Consider the following 27,040-nt stretch of genomic DNA (forward strand, 5'->3'; position numbering starts at 1 on the left):
TGCAGAAAAGCAGTTACATATAACAAGGAAAACAATAACTTGGAATGAGAGAGGAAATGAAGATCAGATAGTTATATACAAGTATAAATAACATTGTGAAAGGTGGCTATTAACGCTAATGCTAGCGGAGCTTGTTGCATGAAGGGAGTTAGATGGAGTTGGATGGAGTTAGATGGAGTTGGAGTTAGGGAAGGCCTGTGTGAACAGCCACGTTTTGAGTCTTTTCTTGAATGTTGAAATGTTGGGTTCCATTCTAAGATCGGGGGGAATGGAGTTCCATAATGTTGGACCGGCTGTGGAGAATGCCCGATCTCTAAGCGTGATGTGTCTGGTAGTCTTGGCTGGAGGTACTTGAAGTGATCCTTTGTAAGCATCTCTTGTCGGTCTTGTGGAATGGTGTAATCGGAGAGGAATATGGAGATCGATTGGGGCTAATTGATGGATGTTTTTGAAAATGGTGAGAATGGCCTTGTAGATTATTCTGAAGTGGATGGGCAGCCAATGGAGGTCCATCAAGATTGGTGTTATGTGTTCTCTTCTTCTGGTGTTGGTGAGTATACGGGCGGAGGCATTTTGTACCATTTGTAATGGTTTGGTATGTGATGAAGGGAGACCAAGCATGATGGTGTTACAATAGTCCAGCTTTGCGAAAATGATTGATTGTAGGATCGTTCTGAAGTCATGTGTGTGGAAGAGAGGTCGTGTTCTTTTCAGCACTTGGAGCTTATAAAAGCAGTCTCTGGTGGTTTTGTTGATGTTGGCTTTCAGGTTTAGGTGATTGTCAATTTGAACTCCAAGATCTCTCACTTGTGTAGTGCTTGGTACGATAGGATGAGTGTATGTGATGGAACTGTTTTCAGGAGTGATGAGTAGAAGTTCCGTTTTTGATGAATTTATTATCAGGTTGAGACTTGTAAGCAGTTGTTTGATATTTTGGAGGCAGGATTCCCAGTACAACAGAGTTTTTGCGAGCGATTCTTCGATGGGGATCAGTACCTGAATATCGTCGGCGTATAGAAAATGTTTGAGATTGAGGTCAGTGAGAAGTTTACATAAGGGTAACAGATAAATATTAAACAAGGTAGGAGACAGGGATGAACCCTGAGGGACTCCTACTGCTGCGGGGTGTAGAGAGGATTCTTTATTATGAATTTTGACCTTATAACCTCTATTGCTGAGGAAGGTTCTGAACCATGATAGGGCAGTGCCTGAGATACCTATGGCTGATAATTGGTTGATGAGAAGGGAGTGATTGACCGTATCAAATGCAGACGAGAGGTCAAGTAGTATCAGAAGGAAGGCTTGTCCTTTGTCTAAGCCTAGGATGATGTAGTCAGTCATAGAGATGAGGAGGGCTTCCGTGCTTAAGGTTTTACGGAATCCGTATTGTGATGGAAATAGAAGGTTGTTGTCTTCAATGTGGTTTGAGAGTCGTGAATTTACCAATTTTTCCATTATCTTGGCTATGAATGGGAGGTTAGCTATCTGTCTGAAATTTTTAGGATCGTTTGGGTCGAGATTTGGTTTTTTGAGAAGGGGTTTGAGTGAGGCAAGTTTGAGGTTGTCCGGGTAGAGTCCTTGTGTGAGGGAGCAATTTATGATGTCTGCCAGGGTTTTGGAGATAGATTCTGGAATTGCTAGTAGTAGTTTGGCTGGGATGTGATCCGAAGGATGAGAGGATGGTTTCATTTTCCTTAGGATTCCTTGGATCTCAGCGGATGAAGTTGTGTCGAGTTCTTCTAAACGAGTGTAGTTGAGTGAGGGTTGAGGAGTGGTTAGTGGAACAGTGGGGTTCGTGGGGAGCTGCGATAGGAGAGTATTGATTTTATTGTTGAAGAAAAGAGCTAGTTTTTCTGCTTTTGATTGAGCTTGGTCATGTGAGATCTCAGGTTGTTTAACTTGTGTGAGGTTGGCTACATAGCTGAAGAGGGCTTTGGCATCGAAAACAAGGTCGTGTATCTTTGAGGCGTAGTAGTCCCTCTTGGATCTTAGGGTGCTTGATTTGTATTGATGCAGAGATGCTTTGTAGATTGAAAGGGTGTTGGTTCCTGGGTTTTTGCGCCATTTAGCCTCGTTTTGTCTTAGTTGGAGTTTGAGCTTTCTTAATTCTGCTGAGAACCATGGCTGTCTTTTGGAGGAATTCTGGTGTGGTTTTTTTGTAATAAGAGGGCATAGTTTGTTGGCTATAGTTTCGGTGATTGTGTTCCATGATCGAAGTGCTGCGTTCGGATCTGTCAGGTCCAGTTGGTGGAGTAGTGGAGATAGGTGATTATTAAGGTCTTCTGGGGAGCAGGTTTTCCTGTAATTGAAGGAGGGCAAAGGAATGTAAGCCGGGTTGGTATCTTTTATAGAGAATGAAGTAGTTATGAGATAGTGATCTGACCACGGGACCTTTGTGCAATTAGGTATAGATACTGTCTTGATTGCAGTGTTAACCGCAGTGTTAATACCTTCTTAATGTTGCCCAACCAATTGCACTATCTTATAACTTGCTTAATTTCATATTCTCTATGTAAATTTGTAAATATGCTTAATTTTGCATACATACTAGATAAAATCGTACATAATTCTTATCCTGTAAGCACCCTCTCCTCCTTTTGCCCTTTCCCTCCAGTTAGAATTTGTTTAACGTAACTTCTAAAATGTGTTAGAATTTGTTTAACCTATTTTCTCTCTAACAGCCTAGTTCTAGATTCCCTGTTATAATGTAACTTTTGTTGTTGTTTGCTCTGTTAACTGGTTACCCCTTGTTTACTGTAAACCGGTACGATAAGACCTGGTCTTGAGCATCGGTATATTAAAAGAATTTAAATAAACAAATAAATAAATAATACCTAATATATACTTACACTTTACTATCTGCCTCCTTAATACTAGATGTTTTTGCGGGAGGCAAGGGGGGGGGGGTTTCGGATGAAAACAAAAGTTGTTCGATGTTAGGATAATGTGTGAATCATTCTATAGCTTATGTTCCTATAATTTCCTCTACGGGAATTTACTCTGGGTATGAAAGATGCCGTTGTACTATGTTCCTGTGATTTGTTTCTTTTGTACATTTCTGGTTGAATCATGTATGATTTATCACTTGTTATGGTTGACATAATAAAAAAACTTTTAATTATAAAAAAAAAAAAAAAGGATAATGGTGGTGTGTGTGTGCAGTTATGAAGAAAAGGGCAGCAGGAAAAGAAAAGCGTGGGCTAAAATGAGCTGCTTGTGTTTGAGTCAGCGAAGGGATAACCATGAAAGAGGCTGCAAAAGATAGAAAACGGAACGATGCTGCAGTCTTTGTTCAGTGGGCACTAGATTATTGTGACAGAATATAGAGAGGTTTACCAGGGAACTACCCAAGAATCTCATAGACGATTCAGCATTCTGCAGCTGGGTTGCAGACAGGAGCCAAGGCGGAGAGAGCATATACGACTCCAGTATTACGGATCCTGCATTGGCTTCAAATTGGAAGTGCGGGTTAGGTTTAAAATTTGAATTTGGGTGCATAAGTTTCTGTTTGGGGAAAATCAATATGTCCTGTTGGAATGACTGCGGATGTCTGATCCAGAAAGAACACTTCGTTCTGGAGGGACAAATGTATTTAGTAGTGCCTTCAATTAAAGATGCCAGGCTGCAGAGTACTCTGGCACGGGCTTTCTCATGCTGTGCACCAGTGCTTTGGAATTTATCTCCAGAGTTGCGGACAGAGAAGGACATTGAAGCCTTCAGAAAGAAGATGAAAGCTTTTTTTTTATACAGTGAAGCATATGAGAGTCAGTCCTGATGTTAATTGGTGTATGTTTGTATTTTATTTGATTTGTTTAGCTAACTTTTAATTGCTAATTTTATGACTGTTATTTTAGTGTAATCCGCACTGAATAAATTGTCAGACGAGGCGTATAATAAGCCTGTGTAAATAAATAAATGATTTGAGATATGATGATAGATTTGGGTGTGAGCAGCATGGAGCTGATATTTCAGTTCAGATGATTGGATGATGTACCCATGGAGAGTGTGTAAAATGAAAAAGAAGCAGCTTTGAACTGAGTCCAGAGTGACTTCCATGGATGGGAGGATGTAAAGTCAAAGATAAATTCAGAAGTTATCTGGATGCGTTTTGTAGGAAATAAAAGCTGTTGGCCATTATGATTGATAAAGCTTTAGCCTAGGAAAAGTATATATCCAGGGATTTTGGGATCAGGATGAGTTAGGCCGGTAGAAAATGATTGGACTTGATGGCCCCCTCACCTTTTTTCAGCCTAAACAACTGTTAAAAAAAACCAAAAAACAAAACATTAAATAAAAAAAAACCTAAACCCTATAAGGAAGAGAGACCTGGAGCAATTTGTGAGCTAGGAGATGAATCAAGCGAGAACTGAGCAATCCCAAGAAAGCTTGCTAAGAAGTAAAAGTATAGGTAAACAGTGTCAAAGAGCAGCAGTGAAGTCAAGGAAAATGAGCATTAAAAATGGTCTCTTGATTTAGCCAGGTAAAATGTAATATTTAAGCCAGGCCTGTCTCAGCGGCATGGGCAGTGTGGAAGGCAGATTGAAAATGGCCAAGAAGAGAGAGAGGAAAAGAAGCTGAGTACACAGGGATCGATGACCGAGTCAAGGCATTTGGAGATACGTGTACAGTGGGAGACTGGATGATAGGATGAGATCAGGAAGGGCTTTCAGAGGTTTGGATGACAAGGGTATGTTTGAAGTCTGAAGAGAAGGAGATGATGAATTGGTTGATAGGAACATGGACAATAAAGGGCACAGAGGAGGTTGGGAGGGAATGGGGGTCAAGGGTGCATACAGTAAGAGGAGGGAGATGTCAGCTTTATCGGACAGGAAAAAATTGGTGTTGGCTGTGTGGGATTTAGGACGAATAAGGGGTGTGATGGTTGAGGTTGCAGCATCTTGAACTGAAGTATTTCACCTATGCTTTATTGGCGACATTTCAGCATTATCTGTGAGGCATGCCCTCCTTTATCACTCTGCTTGACAGCTGACTGTTTGCTATGTTCTTCAGTGTAGTATAAGTGCTAATGTAGTGTGTTGTTTGCATTTATACTAAATATGTAAATTACCTGTGGAAAATCAATGTATGATGAATAAAAGCTGATGATCTGCTTATATTCTGGTTGGAGGAATAACACAACATTTAGGTTCCATTTTTTTTACCTATGTGACACATACAGCGTCAGGATAAAACTGGAATACTTTATTTGGTTCATACAATGCAGTTTGGATGCCCTTGAAATTATTGGGGACATTGGTTGAGATATTCATGTACTCGTAAAGTATTGTAATATCCAAATAATCGATGAGATGTAAAATAACACAGTTGCTTCCAGGTCATGTGGCTCAATTTTATTTTAATTTAAGTTTTTGACAATTTAAACATAAAGATGGAGAATCTTACAATCTTACTAAAACCCTTCAGGGCCTGCCTTCAGCTTCATATGAAGACCACTTGTGCTTGACCTTTTCCATCCATGGAAAATGTTACCTTCTGGAACTTAATTGAAGCCTGCTAGACATCTGAATGTTTGTCATGTTTCCTGTCTCTCTTCTCTCTTACAGGTACAACTTTAGTTCCTTCAGTTTCTCTCTCTATGGTTTCTATTGCAGTGCAAATGCCATATTGATGGCCGTTCTTTGAACTTGTCTCTACCTTGCTAGTATTCTTATCAATATTCAGTTCTCTGAAGATCCCTTTCACCCTTATTTTGTTGATTTTTAGAGAGTTTTACCCCAGGTATATGTGTTTTCATACGATCAGGACTCAGCCTGTGTTGTCTTTGCTTTCTACAGATGTTCGACTGGATCACACACAACAAAGGCTTGTTTTTAACGAGCTACACGGAGATCGGCACCAGCCACCCTCATGCCATGGAGCTTCAGACACAGCACAGTCACTTTGCCATGAACTGTATGGTAAGCCAGAGGGCGAGGCGCCATGCTCATTCATTTCATGTTATCTCGTGCAGCAGTGCTGTTAGCAGTATTAATGGAGCAGAGGCTTGGCAGTAGTAGGATTGTGAGAAAAGTTGGCAGGTACAGTTATTCACCCTTAGCGGCAGATATCCAGAAATTCCATTTCTCTTATATATCCACTCTGATATATCATTTTATGTGAAAAAGCGCTATATTAAGTTTTTGGTTTTTTTTTTAAAGTAAAACATAAACATTTCTATCACATGATAAAAAGCTTTTGAGGTATAAGACTGTCATTGTGTAGACAAGCTGAGAGAATGTTTGCACTCAAGCCCCACTGTGTACAGTGAACTGACATATTGGCCAAGAATTGTTTAAAAAAAAACCAACAAACATCCTTAATGTAGAAGCCTGCCTGTCCAATATTATTAGAGCCCATGAGCTCTGAGAACGTACTCTTATTATTAGTGGACTAGATCAATATTTTCCAACCTTCTCCTAGAGGCACACCTAACCAGTTTGGTTTTCAGTATATCTGTAATGAATATGCATGAAATAGATTTGCATACACTCATGCATTTTCATTGTGGCAATTCTGAAAACCTGACTGGCTAGATGTACCTCCAGGAGAGGGTTGCAAAACACTGATTTAGATTACACTGCTTGATTAAATAAAGACTCGCAATATTTTTGCTTAGTATGCTGTATGGTAAATTCTCTTTTTTATTTAATATTAATACTCTCCAGCAATTTCAGTTTACCTAAAGTAATTTAAATTCTTTTCCATCCCCCTCTCACTCCCATGCTCCTCTGGCATCTTACATCTCTCCTCCCTTCCTCCCCTATCAAACATTTATGAGTGTGAACAAAGTAAACTGTGTGTAAAAGTGATGTGAAGGGTATTCATGCAATTCATAGCACCCCCCCCCCCCAGCTTCATAGTGATTAGAAATTGGGTACTGTGCCAGAAAGTTATAGCTACTTCCTTATCCTACTATTAGACCAGTTATCAAATTAGGGATTTCCCCTCTCTGCAGCTGGTGGAAATAAAGACCACACCTCCTCAAATTTCTGTGTGACAACAGGTCCACTATAAGGAAGATGTGGATGGAGGCAGCCTTCAATAATTCTCTATCTCCAACAGAGGTGGAGGATCGATGGAGCATCTTCTCTTTACTCTAGTCTCGCTCTACCCAGGCTTCTGGAACAGCAGTGCCTCTTGCTCCTGAGAAAGTCCTGGTCTCCTTGGGTGAACTCCCTTGGCTGTGCCCAGCTCCCTGGCTGATGGCTCCCCCTCCCTAAGGGAAAGCCAGAAACCAGGGGTGGCATGTCTCCCCGAAGAATGGCTTGCTCCACTCTCGTGTGTCAGCCCCCACCCCCCCTCCGAGGAAGATCACTTGGGGGGTAAGTAGCCCTGCGGTGAGGAGTTTTTGCCACGATCACAAATGCCACAGAGGGAGCATGAAGGAAGGCTATGTGATGGTGGCGAGATGTTGGGCCAGCAAGCATGCGTGCATGTGCAGTGAATAAAAAAACAAACAAACCAATCACTCCAAGCTACAGCACCATGTCCATTGGCAGGCCACGCCCCCACCGTGAGCATGCTGAGGGGAAGAAGGTGCCCAGAGTGTGGAACAAAAAGGATCCTCCACATTGGAAGAGTCTGTCCACTTTGTGATACAGACCTCTGGAGGGAAGACCTAGCATCATTCGCCTCCCCTCCCCCAGAGGAGCATGTTGAGATGGCCAGTTCCCTGGAGAGAGAAGTTGAAAGAGCACCAGAAGGGGCAGAGCTGCAGCAGACCAGCCTACCTAGGGGTTTGGTGGTCTCATCTAGTGCCAGTCAGATACCAAGAGAGAAGGGGAGCCTCATGGTGTCTCTCTAGGAGCCTTTTCAGCTGAATTTATCTTTCTGATGCATCATGTCTTTGAGGCCATGCAGGCAAACCAAGAGCTACCAGGCCCCTCTGCTTCCGTGAGGGCAAGGAACCCTCCCACAAAAGAAGTCCAGATTAACTCCCAGGGGCTCAGAATCCACCAGAACCCTTACCTAGCAGTCTAAAGGATAGTCCCCTTTGGCACAGGATTCAAGGCACTCTGATAGGGAAGAAGAATGGTCCTCTGAGGATGAAGGAGATTCTGTGGTTGTATGCCTGTTTCTCAGAGAGGAGCTGCCAGACTTAATTTCAGATTTACTTGCGGCGCTCAAGATTTTCGGCCCAAGGGAGGAGAAGCAGGTAGAAGGTGCACCTCATCCTTCGAGAGTTGCACAGATCGTCTAGAGCATTCCTGATGCTCCCAGCTCTGAAGGAAATGGTGATCGCAGAATAGGAAAACACCCAAGGCCCTTTGAAAGGAACAAAAGCCCTAGGGAAGTTATATCCACTACCTGAGGATTCCCAGGGTGGACACCTTGGTCTTGGCTGCCACATTCTAGTGGAAGGTGGGACAGCACTGAAGGACTATCAAGACAGAAAAATAGAATTGATCTTAAGGCAAGCCTATGCTACCAATGCAACGCCTTTACAGGCATCCGTCTAAAGAGGATATGTGGCCTGCAAGGTAGTAAGATGGATGCCGCGGTTGCCTGAGTCAGAAGACATGGCTCGGATTGAGTCAGGGATGGCCTTCTTAGCAGACAATCTTTATGATCGCCTCAGGATGGCTGCCTGAGCAGTGGCCTCGAATGTGGCAGCAAGGAGATTGCTATGGCTGAGAAATTGAGCAGCTGATGAAGTATCAAAATCGCGCCTAGGTAAACTAACCCTTTCAGGGAGGGCTCTTATTTGGAGAAGAGCTGGAGAAACTCGTTAAGAATCTTGGGGAATCTAAACCTCAGAAACTCCCTGAAGGCAGACCACAAGCCAGTTCCAGAGTTCTGAGACACCTTAAGGATTACTGAAGATGCAGACTGGGCAATCTAGGGGCCCTGCAGGCTCAGAAATCTAGGTCTCAGCCCTTTCAGGGAGTTAAAAGTTTGAGGAGAAAGCCCTCTGGGATGGGCAGGCACTAGCCACCCATCCCAGTGACAATCAAAGGGTCCCTCTGAAGATAACCCCAGTGGGTGGTTGCCTGTGCTGGTTTTACTTTATGGTGCAATTGGTTCAGGAACCGACAAGAGAGGGAGCAATTTTAGATCTAATTCTCAGTGGAGCACAGGATTTGGTGAGAGAGGTAACGGTGGTGGGACCGCTTGGCAATAGTGATCATAATATGATCAAATTTGAATTAATGACTGGAATGGGACAGTAAGCAAATTCACGGCTCTCGTGCTAAACTTTCAAAAGGGAAACTTTGATAAAATGAGAAAAATAGAAAAAAACTGAAAGGAGCAGCTACAAACGTAAAAAATGTGCAGGAGGCGTGGTCATTGTAAAAAAAATAATAAAAAGCACAGTCCAGATGTATTCCACACATTAAGAAAGGTGAAAAGAAGGCAAAATGATCACCGACATGGTTAAAAGGGGAGGTGAAAGAAGCTATTTTAGCCAAAAGATCTTCATTCAAAAATTGGAAGAAGGATCCAACAGAAGAAAATAGGATAATGCATAAGCGTTAGCCATGTTAAATGTAAGACATTGATAAATCAGGCTAAGAGAGAATTTGAAAAGAAGTTGGCTGTAGAGGAAAAAACTCACAGTAAAAACTTTTAAAAATATTTCCGAAGCAGAAAGCCTGTGAGGGAATCAGTTGGACCGTTAGATGATTGAGGGGTTAAAGGGGCAATTAGAGAAGATAAGGTCATTGCGTAAAGATTAAATTACTTTTTTGCTTCAGTGTTTACTGAAGAGGATGTTGGGGAGATACCAGAATAAGAGAAGGTTTTCATGGGTAATGATTCAGATGGACTGAACCAAATCACGGTGAACCTAGAAGGTGTGGTAGGCCTGATTGACAAACTGAAGAGTAGTAAATCACCTGGACCAGATGGTATATACCCCAGGGTTTTGAAGGAGCTCAAAAATCAAATTTCAGACCTATTAGTAAAAATTTGTAACCTATCATTAAAATCAGCCATTGTACCTGAAGACCCTAATATTTAAAAAGGGCTCCAGGGGCGATCTGGGAAACTACAGACCAGTTAGCCTGACTTCAGTGCCAGGAAAAATAGTGGAAAGTGTTCTAAATATCAAAATCACAGAACATATAGAAAGACATGATTTAATGGAACAAAGTCAGCATGGCTTTACCCAAGGCAAGTCTTGCCTTACAAACCTGCTTCACGTTTTTGAAGGAGTTGATAAACATGTAGATAAAGGTGAACTGGTAGATGTAGTATATTTGGATTTTCAGAAGGCGTTTACAAAGTTCCTCATGAGAGGCTTCTAGGAAAAGTAAAAAGTCATGGGGTAGGTGGTGATGTCCTTTCGTGGATTACAAACTGGCTAAAAAACAGGAAACAAAGAGTAGGATTAAATGGACAATTTTCTCAGTGGAAGGGAGTGGGCAGTGGAGTGCCTCAGGGATCTGTATTGGGACCCGTACTTTTCAATATATTTATAAATGATCTGGAAAGAAATATGACAAGTGAGGTAATCAAATGTGCAGATGATACAAAATTGTTCAGAGTAGTTAAATCACAAGCAAATTGTGATAAATTGCAGGAAGACCTTGTGAGGCTGGAAAATTGGGCATCCAAATGGCAGATGAAATTTAATGTGGATAAGTTCATGGTGATGCAAATAGGGAAAAATAACCCATGCTATAGTTACATAATGTTAGGTTCCATATTAGGAGCTACCACCCAAGAAAGAGATCTAGACGTCATAGTGGATAACACATTGAAATCATAGGTTCAGTGTGCTGCGGCAGTCAAAAATTGGGAATTATTAGAAAGGGAATGGTGAATAAAACGGGAAAATGTCATAATGCCTGTATCGCTCCATGGTGAGACCGCACCTTGAATACTGTGTACAATTCTGGTCGCCGCATCTCAAAAAAGACATAGTTGCGATGGAGAAGGTACAGAAGAAGGTGACCAAAATGATAAAGGGAATGGAACAGCTCCCCTATGAGGAAAGACTAAAGAGGTTAGGACTTTTCAGCTTGGAAAGAGACGGCTGAGGGGGGATATGATAGAGGTGTTTAAAATCATGAGAGGTTAATGTGAATTAGTTATTTACTCTTTCGGATAATAGAAAGACTAGGGGGCACTCCATGAAGTTATCATGTGGCACATTTAAAACTAATCGGAGAAAGTTCTTTTTCACTCAGTTCACAAACCCTGGAATTTGTTGCCAGAGGATGTGGTTAGTGCAGTTATGTTTAAAAAAGGATTGGGTAAGTTCTTGGAGGAGAAGTCCATTAACTGCTATTAATTAAGTTGACTTAGAAAATAGCCACTGCTATTACTAGCAACAGTAGCATGGAATAGACTTAGTTTTTGGGTACTTGCCAGGTTCTTATGGCCTGGATTGGCCACTGTAGGAAACAGGATGCTGGGCTTGATGGACCCTTGGTCTGACCCAGTATGGCATGTTCTTATGTACTCAGAATGGACAAACTCTGAGTTTTGGAGGTCATTTGTGACGGGTATGCTCCCAAGCTAGCAAAACTTGTTCCCCAAACATTCGTAGTCTCCCTGTCCTCACCAGCAAAGAAGAAGGCAATAGAAGCCACCTTAGACAAATTGCAGGGCTTGCAAGCAGTGATACCAGTACCCACTCAGGAACAGGGCACCTAGTCACAGTCTATATATTTTGTTATGCCTATGAAGGTTGGTTTGTTCTGTCCGGTGCTGGACCTCAAGGGATTCAACAAATGCCTCAGAATTCTGCGCTATGAAATGGAGTCCCTTTGTTTAGTGATAAGGAAGGGAGAGTTTCTCTCATCCCTCAACTTGGCGGAAGCATACATCCGTATCCCTATAAGGCAGGGGTGGGCAACCTGTGGCTCTGGTGCTGCATGTGGCTCTTTCATGTGAAAAATGAGGCTCTTGCCCTCCTGTCCCAGTGACAACTGGGCAGCACTGCAGAGGACAGAAGAGGAGGGACTGAAGCAGAGACCATAGCATAGCAAGGTAGAGAAGAGCCAGTTAACTCCTTGCCCCAGTCTCCCTATCCTGTCCATGCTCCAACCTAGCTGCTTCCAAGAGTAGAGGGTTCTTCTCTGTTCTGCCTTCCAGAGGGGACATTATTTATATATCGCAGTATCCAAATTAATATCAAGGAGGTTTATAATAAAGGAGGGGCTGAAGTGGACACTGCCCCAGGTCTAGTAAATCACTGTGCTCCCAGGATTTGGAACTCAGCTGTCAGCAGAAGAGAGAGGAGTCACTTGGAGTGCCTGTTAAGTCATAATGATTTGTCCCAGGGGCAAGGGAAAAATATGAGCATGTCCAGTGAGAGAATTGGTAAATAGTGGGGGAAGGGACAGGTGTGAATACTTGGGAGAGAAGAGAAGTGTAAAAGGGTAAATATTTCTGAGGTGAGTAATGCAAAAAGGGTTAAATATTGAAAGAGTTGAGGAAAGGGGTAAATGCTGGGAGGAGATAAGGAAGGAGGTAAATGTAGGCTGTCTTTTAGCTTATTCCTCCCCAAAGTCTATGCTGCCACACGTTCTAAAGGAGGCATGAGGGAACCAGGGCTAGTGTGGTAGAATAGAGGACGTGGAAGAGAGGTTGCATTAGAGCCATGTGTGAAGGAAAGTTGTATGTAAAATAGTGTGGGGGGAGAGGAGGGGGCTTGAGAGAGGTAGAGATTTAGTAGAAAGGTCTTCTCCCCATCCCCACCCCAAAAGAAGCACATCTAACCACAACAAGAGAACGCGCCCTGACCGTAGCCGGGCCATCACTTTGGAACAACCTTCTAGCACAATTGATAACTGAACCCTCCACTCAGCTCTTCAAGAAACACCTAAAAACTTGGCTCTTCCGACAAGCCTTCCCTCAATGCACAACCCCCCTATTCCCACCCCTGCGTCCTTTACCCGCCCCCCAATGTCTTAAAAATCTCCCCGCCCTTCAGCTTTTATACCCTGTCAAGCATCCCGTATTAGACCCTCGATCCACTTAGTTGCTCGTTTGCAAGTTAACCATGTTACAGATTAGTTATATTTATTACTTTTTCATTGTAAGAAATAAGAACCCCCCCCCTCTTATTTCAGTTCTGTTCTTCTGTAAACCTATGTGACATCACTGATCTAATGTCGGTATATAAAAATGTATAATTAAATAAAAAAAAAAACTGGGGTAAACAGAGTAAAGACATGAATGAAAACCATAGTGGGAGGTTGTATGTGAAAGTAAGCCAGAAGTGATGATGATGGGGTAGCGAAAGAGCCAGGGGGTTTGGGATACTGGTGCTGGGTAGGGGAGAAGATAGAATATGTGGCGGGTAGGGTGGAAACAGAGGGAGTAGGGTCAGGGGAAAAAAGTTGTGGGATACTTGGCAAAGAAGGGGATATGGGGGGATATATAGCAGCATAAGCGGTGAGGTGGAAAGTGTTATTTTGGGGCTGCTGAACCTCTGTCGTTATTCGTGTGGAGGGTGTTATGCTTGGGCTGCTAAGAGAGGCAGATATGAAAAGAGTGCGGAGACTGAGAGCGGACTGGTGAGGATGGACTTGGATGAAGAGACTGCTGGCAGGGCAGATGGCATTGAGAGAGAGACTCTGCTGGGGACAGAGAAGAGGATTTAGAGAGAGGCTGGTGGGCACAGGTTGGGGGAACACAGAGAGAGAGACTAGTGGGAGAACTGAGAGAGAGAGAAAAAAAACCCACCCCTGCTCCCCCTTCTTGTCTCTTGAAAATGTGAGGCTTTTCGGTACTGTGGATTCTGGTTTCTTGGCACTATGTCTATGAAAGGTTGACCACTCCTGCTATAAGGGATTCGTGCCAAAGGCTGTAGCGTTTCTGTGTGCTGGGGAAACATTTCCAGTTTTAGGCCCTCCCCTTCGGCATTGCGATTGCACCAAGAACATTCATTAAGGTGATGGTGGTGAGGAGATCACGTGATGCGGTGAGCAGGGCAAGTCGCAAGCTGCTCCGCTCCGGGTGCTGCCCCTCTAAATTCGGGCCTCCCCACGAGAAGTGTGGGCGTTCGCGAGCTTTTTCGGACACAATCGCTTTCCAAACTGAAGCGCATCCGAGTGAGCACGTCGCCGAGGACGGGCATGCCCAGTAAGCCGGTGAAAAAAGATAAAACTAAAACCTCGGAGCCAGAAAACAAAATGGCGGACGCACGGGGAGGCCCGGAGGGAGGAGGGCTGAATGAATCAGCGATCGAGCGCTTATCTGCGGTGGTGATTGCGGGGCTAGACCCTAAATTTGTGGGGCTGAACGAGAGCATCCAAGCCATAAAAGATTTGATCTCCGATGTGGGGCGAAGGATTGATATAGCAGATGGTAGAATAGCTGCTGCGGAGGAAGAGCACGTGATAATGGCGGAGCGGGTGACTAAACTGGAATCGGCGATCACGGCTGCCGAGAACAAGCTGGAGGACCTAGAAAACCGCGCGAGGAGGAACAATTTAAAGTTTCTAGGCCTCCCAGAAAATATCCCTGATAGTGAGCTCAAAGGTCTGCTGGAGGAATGGCTACCGAGGGAGCTACAGCTTCCGGCACTAGCAGGCAAGCTGATAGTGGAGCGAGCACACCGGATAGGCCCCAGGAAGGAGCTGGCGACTAGGCCACGACTGGTGATCGCTAAATTTCTGGATTGGACTCACAAAACCCAGGTTCTGACAGCCTTTCGGAAGTCTTCGGCTCTTAATTATCAAGGGACAAAAGTTGTTATTTTCCAAGACTTCTCGGCAGCAGTGGCTGCCAAGAGGAAACTGTTTACTTCTACCTGTAGCACTCTGTTCGCCAAAAACATCCGCTTTGCGCTCCAGTATTCGGCGACTTTGCGAGTTTGGAAAGATGGCCAGACTCTGCGGTTTGTGGAACCAGACAAAGCGGGAGACTGGCTGAAGCAGTTAAATGAGAGCAGTACCCGAGAAGTACCCTGAGGAGGGTAGACGCGGAAACTGAGAGAAACACATTTATGGTTGGACCAAGTTGAATGCACAAACCCTGGTAGGGGGAATGTGCTGCACCTCGCAAGGGTATTAGACTGCCTTTAGTTTATGTTACAGTTCTGGCAAGTGTTCCCGGTTGGACCCATTCAGGACATTGTTAATTTTTTATACTATGATGGACATGGGAAGCAGAGACGGTGCAGAGCTATGCTATACGATGATGGCCTTCTAAGTCACTGAGGGGGGCAGCACCCGAACGCATGCTACACGGATCTCTATCCTCATTTTATACGGGGAGTTTTTCACTGATTTCAAGTAGGGGTTTTTTGGGGTGGATATGGGTTGGAGGGTATTGTGGCAGTTTGTGTTACTATTGTGTTGGGAGGGGAAGGAGCGGGGAAGGGGGGATACGATTGGGGGGGGGAGGGTGGAAGAGACAAGGGGGGGGGAGCTAGAGACAAGGGACGGACTGACTGGGCATGGGGGGGCTGGGCTCAGGTTCTTGAGATACCGGAGCCGGAGGGCCTAGGCTGGGAGGCCTTCTGGAGATGGTTTACAACTGAGGCTGGGACAAGCACTGTAAAACGAGGAATAGGATGACTACCCTCAGAATCTGTTCCTGGAATGTGGGAGGTATAGGCACCCCTATTAAAAGGCAAAAAATACTAAGCGCATTGCAAAGGGCAAAAGTGGAAATCGCGGTGCTACAGGAAACCCATCTCACTGAAGTTGAATCCAAAAAATTACAGAAAAGCTGGGTGGGACAGTGTTTTGCTGCGCCGGCAATGAATAAGAAGGCTGGCACTGCTATCTTAATCGATAAAAGAGTGCCCTTCTCTATGACGCAGAAAGTAGTGGACCCTAATGGAAGATTTCTGATACTTATGGGGCGCATACACGGTAAAGATATCACTCTATCCTCAGTGTATGCTCCAAATGTGTATGATCACGCCTTTTTTCAAGCTCTGACAGGGAAACTAATGGAGATCCAGAAGGGGGAGTTGGTGTTACTTGGGGATTTCAACTGCGTTAAGGATGCAGCACTTGATAGATCACAGGGGAGACGAGAAGGCATTGGGAGCAAACCCAAGGGAATTGCCTTTCTATGTCAAGAGCTTCACGTATTAGACATCTGGCGAACATTACACCCGCTAGAAAGAGACTATACGCATGTATCTCGGGCGCATGCGACAATGTCCCGCATAGACTACATTCTCATTTCGGAATCTTTGTTCTCTCGAATCACCACAGCGCATATTGGGCCTATAGAGATATCTGACCATGCTTTGATTTGGGTTGATATCACAGATAGGACAAGGGAGGTAGGAGAAAGATTATGGCGGTTTCCCAGTCACCTGGCAGATGACTCAGAATTTAAGCAGTATTTGGCAGTGAAGTGGGAGGAATATGAATGTAATAATAGGGATCATCAGAAGGATCCCATACTATTTTGGGAGGCTAGTAAGGCTGTGCTGAGAGGAGACATAACCTCATACGTCATTGCCAAATCGAAAGCGTTACATAAATCTATTTTGGAGCTGGAAAGGCGCCTTAGTGTAGCTAAACAAAGATTAGCGCAACAAAATGAACAAAAACACAAGGAGGACTACTACGCCATTTTACGCACTCTGAATACTTTGCTCCATACAAGAGCCCAAAGACAAATGCAGAGGGGAGCCCATCAGTTATTCCGGTTTGGGAACAAAGCGGGCAGACTGTTAGCGAACTTGGTGCGGATACATCGGGGGAAAACTTGTATAGACAAATTGAGAGACGACAGGGGTCACCCTATCACATCTGGTAAAGCGATATGCTCCAAGTTTCGGGGGTTTTATGAAGCCCTGTATCAGGATGATACGACTGGGGGCAGGAAAGAGGAAGAGGAGTTTTTCGATTCCCTAAGCATCCCTAAATTATCCACAGAGCAGGTGGAGCGGCTCAACAGGCCGATCCAACTGGGAGAGCTGGTATCTATTATTAAAGACAGCAAACGATACAAAGCACCAGGTCCGGATGGACTGAGCGCCGAGTATTATAAACTCCTGCTTCCATAGATAGGGGAGCCTCTCTTGCAATTCTATAAGACGGCACAAGAAAATAAATGCTTTCCTAAGGACTTTACGAAGGCCTTTATCACAGTGTTGGAAAAGCCGGGAAAGGATCTTTCCTCTCCAGCAGCGTATCGACCAATTTCCCTATTAAATTTTGAAGCCAAAGTATTTGCCAAAATTTTGGCAAACAGATTAGGAGTATGCTTCCCCCACCTTATCATGCCACAACAGGCAGGGTTTGTCCAGGGAAGAACCATATCTAAGAATTTGACAGCTTTGATATTAGCTATGGAGGAGTGTACCAAGCGACAGGTCAACACCATGATAGTGGGATTTGATTCTGAGAAGGCGTTCGACCGAGTTTCCTGGTCCTACCTCTTCTCTGTTTTAGATAGGTATGGCATACACGGCGAGATAGTGACTGGTATACACATGCTCTACCAGAGCCCTACATCCGCTATCTTGGCCAATGGGATGCTTTCGGAGAAATTTCAGCTTCATAGAGGGACTAGGCAGGGGTGTCCCTTGTCACCATTGCTCTATATACTGTCTATAGACCACCTTTTACGTAAGATAGCGGACGATCCTCTAATAGCTGGATATGTGATAGGGGACCAAGAATTTAAAGTATCAGCGTTTGCTGATGACGTGCTGGTCTTTTTAACTAGGCCTCAGCATTCCTTGAAGAGGGTCCTAGAATGGCAACATCTTTTCGGCTCTTTTGCTGGCCTGAAAATAAATAGAGACAAATCTGAGGCGATGGCACTAGAGCCCTCCCTACAGTGTGCATGGGAAGGTGAGTTCCCGCTGAAATGGGTGGGTTCGGAAATGCGCTATTTAGGTATCCAGCTCCCGAAAAATATAGCAACACTGCATAAGGTAAATGTAGACCCCCTCCTCCGCCGGATGGAAGACAAACTTAAAACCTGGTCTAAATTACCTCTTTCATTATCTGGAAGAATTTACCTCCTTAAGATGATGGAGTTACCACATTGGTTATATGTTATGCAACAGATACCACTGTGGATAACCAAAAGGGAACTTGGTAGGATACAAAGGGCGATACGTCAGCTGTTGTGGGGAGGGAAGAAGGTGCGCTTATCCTTACAAACGTTAATGTTGCCAAAGGATCAGGGAGGTCTCGCCTGCCCGAATTGGAGGGAATACAACCTGGCCTGTATGCTCCGACACGTTTATGACTGGATCAGGGGAACATCTGTGTGTGACCCTTATGACACCATAAGAGCTTGGTTGGCACCGATAATGCCAGTTAATGTCCTCCATATGCCGGGGGGAAAAATACCTACCTCTGCTAGGCATAGCCAGATTATGTATACCTGCCGGCAAGCATGGAGATATCTAACCAAAATAAAATGTGGGTTGTCTTCTGTAGCTACTCCCTTTTTAACGTTCCTCGGCAATCCTGAATTTATGGACGGACAGGAGGCATTGGTTTTCCGTAAATGGGCAGACTATGGTTTAACGATGATCTTTCAATTCTTAGATCTCGAAAAGGGTGGCATACTGGACTTCACAGTCTTATGGGATAACTAACAGGGATTTTTATGGCTATCTGCAAGCCAGGCATTATATTAGCTCTTTGCCGGTGGAGCCAGGTAACTTGCAGGGGTTCAAAATCTTACAATACAGGCCATAAGCCGAATTCCTGTGCGACCCTGTCTAAACGACTCAGGAGGATACCTCGGACGGAGGCCCTTTTAAAAATACAGCATAAATGGCTGACGTTGGCTGGGATATCTTTGTCCGTACCTGAGATAATTCAGGTGTTACAGGAATGCTCCCTTGTTTCCGAAAATGTGGTACAAAGGGAAGTGGGATTTAAGATCTTACATTGTATGTATATGGCTAGAACGGGAATGCATGCAGCCCGATTATGTGAATCGAATGTATGTTTAAAATGTACTGACCAACCTGGTTCATTCTTCCATTGTATATGGGACTGTAAAATCATTCAACAGTTTTGGGACGATGTCATGCAAGAAGTGGGTCTCTCTATTGGAGTACCAATGCTAAAGAATCCCAGAATGTGTCTTTTTCGCCTATATGACGGAGAGATGGCGGATTGGGAAGAGGCTCAGCAGCTGTTCCTGAGTAAAGCTACCCTGTTGGGGTTACAAACGATACTGGCTGATTGGACAACAGCAGCTCCTCCTCAAGTGGCCCATTGGAAGAATAAGATGGACACTATGCTACAGTTTGAACTCATGACAGCGCACGGCCAACCTAATCGTCGAAAGACCAGATGGGAGGCCATTTGGAAAGGTTACTGGAACTGCATACCAAGCACTAAAAGGGACCTATATGAAAAGGTGTGCCTTACCCGTTATGCGGCAACATCTCGGGATCCTGGGCAAGTAACTTGACAGTTCTTCATACAAAGACTTATGGATATATGACTCGTTCACCTTGTCTCTCGGGGGTCCGGGGGAGGGGGGGGGATCGTCCTGGGTTTTCCTCTCGAAGGTTGGTAGTATTCATTGTTAGGTTACCAGGTTGGTCACTGATATTTGGTTGGAAAATCAATAAAGAAATATATATATAAAAAAAAAAAGGTGGTGGTGGTGGCGGCGGCATTGAAAACAAGGGGTACTAGTCCATTCTTATCTGGATGACTGGCTAAACTGGGCCAAATCTTACCAAGAGAATGACTAGGCCACGGTACCAGTGGTGCAATTCATTCAGCAACTGGGCTGGGTTGTAAACTACACAAACAGTCAGTTTATGCCCACCCAGACCATAGCGTTCTTGGGTCCACAGTTCAACACAAGAGAGAGATGGGTTTACCTAACCCAGAAAAGAATAGAGAAATTAATACCCATGCTCTAGAGCAGAGCTTTCCAAAGTGTGTGTCGCAACACTTTAGTGTGTCGCCTGCAGTGTGCCGGTGTGTCGCGCAAGCCCGGTGCACGTGACACACCGGCAAGTGGGAGCCAATGCGGCCGCCGGTGGACCTCATCCCACTGGCGGCTTAGTACTGAAGAATCGCTGTGCTGCGTGCCAGCAGGAAGATCGGCAAGGCCATGGTGGAGCTCACGTCACCACGGCCAGAAGAAAAAGGTGACGTCTAAACGTGCAGGTGCTCCTTCTCCTTCCTGCCCATGCGGCCCCCGAAGAAAAATATTGAAGGAGCCGCACGGGTAGGAAGGGGGAGGAGCGTCGGCCACGTGCAGAAGAGGAGCAGCGTTGTTGCTGCCAGCTAAGAAGAGGAGGAGGAGGCCCGGTAGCAGGGTCCCCACCGTGGATCGGCCCGAGAAGAGCAGGGCCGCCGCTGCCGCGGATCGGCCCGAGAAGAGCAGGGCCGCCGCTGCCGCGGATCGGCCCGAGAAGAGCAGGGCGGCCGCTGCAGAGCCCATCCTGCAGCGACCCGTGAAGAGGAGGCCCAGAGGTAAGAGAGAAGCTGAGGGCCTGTAGAGTGCGTGTTTGCGATGAGTTGAGAGATTGTTTGCGTGTATGAGATGAGTTGAGAGATTGTGTGTGGGAATGAGGACCTGAATGTTTGCAGAGACAGCATGTGAGAGCCTGTGTGTGTGTGAGAGACAGCATGTGACAGTGAGAGCCTGTGCTTGAGCAAGACAGCATGTGGGAGTGAGAGAGAGCCTGTGTGTGTGAGTCTGACAGCATGTGCAAGAGAGAGACTGTATATGAATGATTGTATGAGAGAGAGCATGTGACAGTGAGAGCCTGTGTGTGTGTGTGTGTGTGTGTGTGTGTGTGTGAGAGAGAGAGAGAAAGCATGTGAGAATGAGAACCTGACTGTATGTTTGAGGGAAGAAGATAGATGGAGAGAAAAGAAATAGAAAAAAAGACAATATGAAAGGAATTGGCAAAAAAATAATAAAGGGGGGGGGGGGGGGCGTGGAACAAAAAAGCCTGGAACCAACCGATTAGAAAACTAAGATCAGACAGCAAAGGTAAAAAAAATAATAATAATAAATTACTTTTTACTGATTGGCACATGTAATCTTTGGTAATGTGCAAGAGTAGCACTTTCTCTATGCGGATCTCACAATGTACGAGATCAACTTGGAGGAAGTGGAAACCCACGGGGCCTGCACAGAGGAGGCAGCAGAATGGGCTTCAGTGCCAATAGCAGCAATCAGCGCCACCCCAGTAGCCATGTGGCATCAGTGACAGTGGCAGCAGAGGAATGAGAGAGGCTCCGAGGTTGTTGGCAAAAGAAAGAGAGGGGGTCTGCCTTTAGTGTGTGCATGTGTATGAATGGGACTCTGCCTGGGGGTGCATGTGTGTGAATTCATGGGTGCCTGCCTGAGGGTGTGTCTGTGTATGAGAATGTATGGGTGTCTTCCTGGGGTTTGTATGTGTGAGAAGAGGTGCCTGCCTGTGTTTGGTGTATGGGTGTGTGTGTGAGAATGAATTGGTGCCTGCCTGGGGGTCTGTGTGTGTGTGAGAATGAATTGGTGCCTGCCTGGGGGTCTGTGTGAGAATGAATGTGTGCATCCCTGGGGGATGGTGAGGGAGTGGTATGAAAATGAATGGGAGCCTGCCTGGGGGTCAGTTTCAGTGTGTGAGAATGACTGGGAGCTTGCCTGGGTGTGTGTGTTTGTATGAGAATGATTGGGAACTTGCCTGGGTATGTGTGTGTGTATGTGAGGGAGCCAGAGAGAGTGAGAGCATGAATGTGTATGAGAAAATCCAGGGGAGTAAGAGTTTGTGTGGGGGGTGTGTGTGGAGGGGAAGAGAGTGTCTTAGAGCCTGAGAGTGTGTCAGTGTTTGTGAGAGCGAGAGGTTATGGTGGATATAAGAGCATGAATGTGTATGTATGTGACAGTGTATGTGTGAGAGAGAATGGACATGTGAGTATGTGTGTGAGAGAGAGAGGATAACCTCCTAATCCTTGACAATATCAGGATGACTGGAAATCAAGAGCTCCAAAGTATGGACAGCAGGGGCTTTTTAAAATCCTTATTAGTTTTAATTATTGGGTGTTATTTGACAAATGTGCTGTTTTGAAATATTTTATTGGTGTTTGGGAAATTGTAAAAAATGTATATGATTTTAATTAATAGAAATTCTATTTATCAATAGTTTTAAAATATTCTTTTATTAGTATGGTTTTACTATTATAACTGATGCTTTATGTTTCTTGATTTTATGTTTTATGAGGAATGGTGGTTCTGTTTTTCCATTGTTAATACAGAGAGTCTGGCTTCTTGGGATTTCCATTTCAGTTTTTGTCTAATTTGTGCTCCTTTATTTTGTAGTCTGTATTTGGTGAGGGTCTGTCTCTGCTCTGTGTGTGTGACCATGATGAGAGATTCTGCTAGCATAGGGATCTATAGCAATCTGGTTTGTTTTGTTTCCTCAGTAGGTGGTATATTGGTATTCTAGGACCCAGTTAATATTTACCCTTGCTTTTTCACAGGTAGGGTTATTGTTGTTTGAGTCCTTGGTGTTATTACTGTTACGTTATAATGGGATTGCAGTATAGATTTTGAGTGTCTTTTTTGCGGGGTTTTGTGTTAGTTCACAATGTGCCTGGCAGTGGAAGGTGTTTGTGCTGCTGTTACTGTGAGGTGACACCAGAATTTGAAAATATCTTTTAGTATGATGAGCTGTAAGGGAAATATCCAAGCTCCATTGTTTGGGGGAATTTCAGTGGATGCACAGAGTTACAGAACTGGAGGTGCAGGATTTATATTGACATTCTGTCCCTTCCTATAAATTCCAGGCTTCACTCTCATAGCCATATAGAATTAGTTGAATGAGGCTATCAATAATTTTATAGTGTGAAACTGGCCAGCTTTTTAAAATTACGCAGAAGACCTTTTGGGCTTTTTTATTAACATCAAATATTCAAAAGCTGTGTCCATCAAGCTCATAGATTTCATTAAAGAGGTAAATTGAATAACACAATAACTTTGTTTTATTATTGTTACTCATAAATTATAACAATAACATTAATCTTGGAATATTATATATTTTAAATATAAATGAAAGGTTTTCACAAGATAGGTTGTGTCGTGAAACATTTTATTATGTATATATTTAAGGAAACATACGTAAATTGTCAAAATACATTTTGTTCATTTAACCTTTAACCTCTGGTTTGCTAGTAGATGAATTACTGTGCCCCGAAATTATGTTTGTCTAAAAAGTGTCACCAACATGAAAAGTTTGGAAAGCTCTGGTCTATGGAGAAGCATGTTTAAAAGTAAGCCAGCTTGCTTTCTCCTCCTCAGTTTGAACCAGCAACTTATTTAAGCCGTTCCAACATCAATGCAGGGCATCCAAAATTTACAATAATTGCCCAGCTTTTCAGCTTAAAAGCCCCTTGGGTGTTTTGTCCACCACTGAACAAAGTTTTACGCAGTCCCCCCCTCCAGATATGAATCCTGTACTTTTCAGTTTTAAATTCTAGCTCTAGGAATACTGTTTCCAAGCCTTTCTGCCTCCCACAAGAATGGTGTTGGTGCAAGTAGGGCTGGAGGATGGCAGCGACTGAGTCATTTCATAAAACAGCAGGCCTGGCGCCACCGGGTGTGCAAAGCATGCACTTGCACAGGGCAGCACATCTGGTGGGGCGGTGTAGGGAGCAGGGAGAGGCCTGTGTTGCCACTGGTGGACACGATCCCTCCGGCGGCGGAAGAAGTGGAGGCCTATAGTGCCGCCAGTGGGATCAGGTTCACAGATGGCAGAAGAAGGAAGCAGTGGCATACCGGGGGGGGGGGGGGGGCAGAAGGGCCAGTGAGCTATAGGGGGTGCTGATGTCCAGCAAGGAGGCCCATACGCCCGCCGGTGGACCTCATCCCACCAGCGGCTTAGCAGGGAGGCCTGATACATTAAGATCGGTGGGGCCGTGGTGGAACTCATCCCACTACGGCCTGAAGAAAAAGTCACTTCAGATGCTTCTCCTCCTTCCTGCCTGCGTGGCCCCGGAAAAAAAAAAGATGCCCGAGCCGCACGGGCAGGAAGGAGAGGAGCAGTGTTTGTGGCAGGGCCACCATGGATCCCACCTCGCAGCAGCCCGAGAAGATCAGTGCCTCTGCGGAGCCTATCCCGTGGCGACTTGCGAAGAGCAGGCCCAGAGATGAGAGAGAGGCTGAGGCCCTGTAGAGTGTGTGTGGGAATGAGAGCCTGTATGATCGGAGAGACAGCATGTGAGAGTCTCTGTGTGTGTGACAGCATGTGAGTGTGAGAGCCTGTGTGTGTGTGAGGCAACATATGAAAGAGAGAGACAGGGTGTATTTATGTATGTGAAAGCATTTGAGAGTGAGAGCCTGAGTGTGTGTGTGTGAGAGAGAGGAGAGCATGTGAAAATGAGAATCTGGGTATGTGTTTAAGGGAAGAAGTCAGGTGGATAGAGAAGAAACAGAAAAAAAAAGAGAACCTGTAAAAGAATATGCAAAAGACCAAGAAAGGGAAGGTGGAAAAAAAGCCTGTGACCAACCGATTAGAAAACTAAGATCAGACAGCAAAGGTAAAAAAAAATAAATCATTTTTGAATTTTTCGTGATTGGCATATATTATCTTTGGGAATGTGCAACAGTAGCACTTTCTCTATGCTGATCTCATGATGTATGAGGAGCCTGCCTGGGATGGGTGGGTATATAAATGGGAGCCTGCCTGAGTTGCATATGTGTGTGTGTGAATAGAAACCTGCCTGGGATGGGTGGGTTTATGTGTGTATGTGTGTGTGTGTTTACTGCAGGTAGATTCCAACCTGTCAGCAGCTAAGATGAAGGCCTGATGTTGCTGGTAGATTCCAACCAAAGAAGATCTGGAGATGCCTGGGGGTTTGTCTGAGAGGGAGCTTGTGTGTGTATATAAGAGAGAGGAGAAAGTTTGTGCATCCCTCTCCCAGTAATCCATGACAATCTCAGGATGACTGGAAATCAAAGGTCCCAGGTATGGAGAGCGTGAATTTTTAAAATCCTTTTTAGTTTTATTTTTTAGGTGTTTGTGTCTGCTGTTTTTAAATATTTTATTGATGTTTGGGACATCTAAAAAGAAACCAAAACTTGTATATGATTTTTTAATTTGATCTTTTATTCATCAGCTTTTTTTGAAATATTATTAGTATGTTTTTAGTATTAAGATTATGTATTTATTTTATTTCTTGATTTTATTGTTTGATGTTTGAGGAATGGTGATTTTTCTGTTTTTTCATTGGTGCATTGCTTATTGCGGTTTCCAGTTCAGTTTTTGTCTGCGCGTTTGTATTTCTACTTTATGGTTGCTCTAGTCTGTATATGGTGAGGGTCAGTTTATGTTCTGCATGTGTGACCGAGGTGAGGCATTTTCCTGATAGGAAATGTATTCGAGCTTTCAGAGTGTCAAGCCCACACCCAACACACACCACAATAGGCCTAATATCATATCGGTTCCAAGTGTCATTTTTGCAGGGATTTCTGGTTGGCATCACAGCAGTGCATGTAAATATAATGTAAGTGATATTTTTACCTCAGAATACTGTACTTTGGTATTTTTCATGTAAAATATAAATGCATAACTCTTAACTGTGTGTGTGAAATGAGGCGGGGGTCGTTATACAAGGCTGTAAAGTTCATCTAGGGCATCTAATACCCTTGCACCAGCCGTGGGTTTGGGGGGTGGGGAGGGGGGATGGTGTCAGTTTTTTTAAACGTTTGTATCGTCGGGGGGGGGGGGGGGGCAAGATGGCGGCGTAGCCAGGCACAGACGAGCTGAGCTCCGTTTCTTGCAGAGATTGTACCATGCCCGCTAAAAGGAAAGGCAAACTCCGAATCTTCCCTTCAGATTCGGAGGTTATGGCTACCCAGCGTTTAATAACTTCGTATGTACCTGGAAAGACCACCGAGACGGGAGGAGAGAGCTCCGCTGTGGGATCCACCGAGGAAGCGCTGGTCCTACCTGGAGAAATCACACTTACTCCCCCGGATCCTCGTAAACCTGAAAACGCTCCACTTCCCGAGAGCCCACAGGCAGCAGAGTCGCAGACCCATGACGCAGTAAGTGCGACTCTGGCAGGAGGGGGGCGGAGGACGCCGAATCTCCGGTACAAGCCTCGGAAAGCCTGGAAACTTCAGGAGTTGATTTTCTGAAGTTTGTGCCTCCCGCGTCTACTCCGACCCGGGAGAGGGTAAATGGAGGAGTTTGAAGGAGCGACGGCTGCCCCAGGAAAGGAAGTTTTACTGGCCGGACTATCCCCGGTGGTGAAAGCGGGTGAGTTTAAATCTAGATCCCGTTTTCAGATGCCTGGTAAGCCAGAGAAAATAACTTTGGAAGCGATTTGGGAAATAATGGCAGCATTAGTGACATCGATCGGGGAGTTTCAGGACAATTTGGAAGGTGTGGAACATAAATTGGAAGTTTTCGACACACAGCTTTCAAGAATTTAAGCCAAGACTGGAAACAGTAGAGGCTGAATTGGGTAAAACTCGAGAATGTAACGTTAACATTATTAAAGATCTAAATGTGGGTATCTAGAAGACTGGAATATCTAGAGAACCATTCACGACATTTGAATTTGAGATTTTTAGATTTCCCAAAAATTGTAGGAGAACTTCCTTATATTACTCTTAAGAAGTACTTCGTAGAAGTGTTGAAATTTCGGGAGGAAGAAATTCCCTCATTAAATAAAATATATTATCTGCCTGTGTCTACAAGAAACGGAGAAACGAAACAACCTGATATGAATAAAGGGAATTTGACTAAGTTCTTGGAGGACTCAGCTAGTGAATCTTATAAGTGTGCTACACTTATGGTATCCTTTATAATTGAAAAAGATGTATCTGAAATTATGAAAAGATACTTTAGAAATGTAGATCTCCAATTTCGGGGATCGCAGATACGTGCTTTTCCAGACTTCGCTCCTGTCACTCAAGACAGGAGACGTGAATTTCTAGCTAGGAGACCACAAGTTCTAGCCTTAGGGGGTTCTCTTATGTGCTAAAATAACCATGCAAATGTGTTGTAAAATTTCCAAAGGAATGTCATATTTTTTATTACCCCGAGCAGTTAAAATCTTTCCTAAATGGTAATTGTTACCCCCGGATGAAAGCCTTAGAGAGAAGGATCAATGATAAATGATGCTCTTTATCTACATTATTGCTAATTTCTTCCATTATTTGTTTCATTTTCTATATACTTCCT

At 44.4% G+C, this 27,040-nt stretch overlaps 1 protein-coding gene across 1 annotated transcript in view; it reads left to right on the forward strand.

Moving 5' to 3' along the window:
• TRIO (trio Rho guanine nucleotide exchange factor) overlaps positions 1 to 27,040 on the forward strand; it is a 964,000-nt gene that overhangs the window by 340,164 nt on the left and 596,796 nt on the right. The window contains exon 6 of the mRNA XM_029590045.1: positions 5,796 to 5,918. Coding sequence (XP_029445905.1) covers positions 5,796 to 5,918 — 123 coding nt within the window. The remainder of the gene's footprint in view (positions 1 to 5,795; positions 5,919 to 27,040) is intronic.

The sequence above is a fragment of the Rhinatrema bivittatum genome, chromosome 2, assembly GCF_901001135.1.
Source record: "Rhinatrema bivittatum chromosome 2, aRhiBiv1.1, whole genome shotgun sequence".
Lineage (NCBI taxonomy): Eukaryota > Metazoa > Chordata > Amphibia > Gymnophiona > Rhinatrematidae > Rhinatrema > Rhinatrema bivittatum.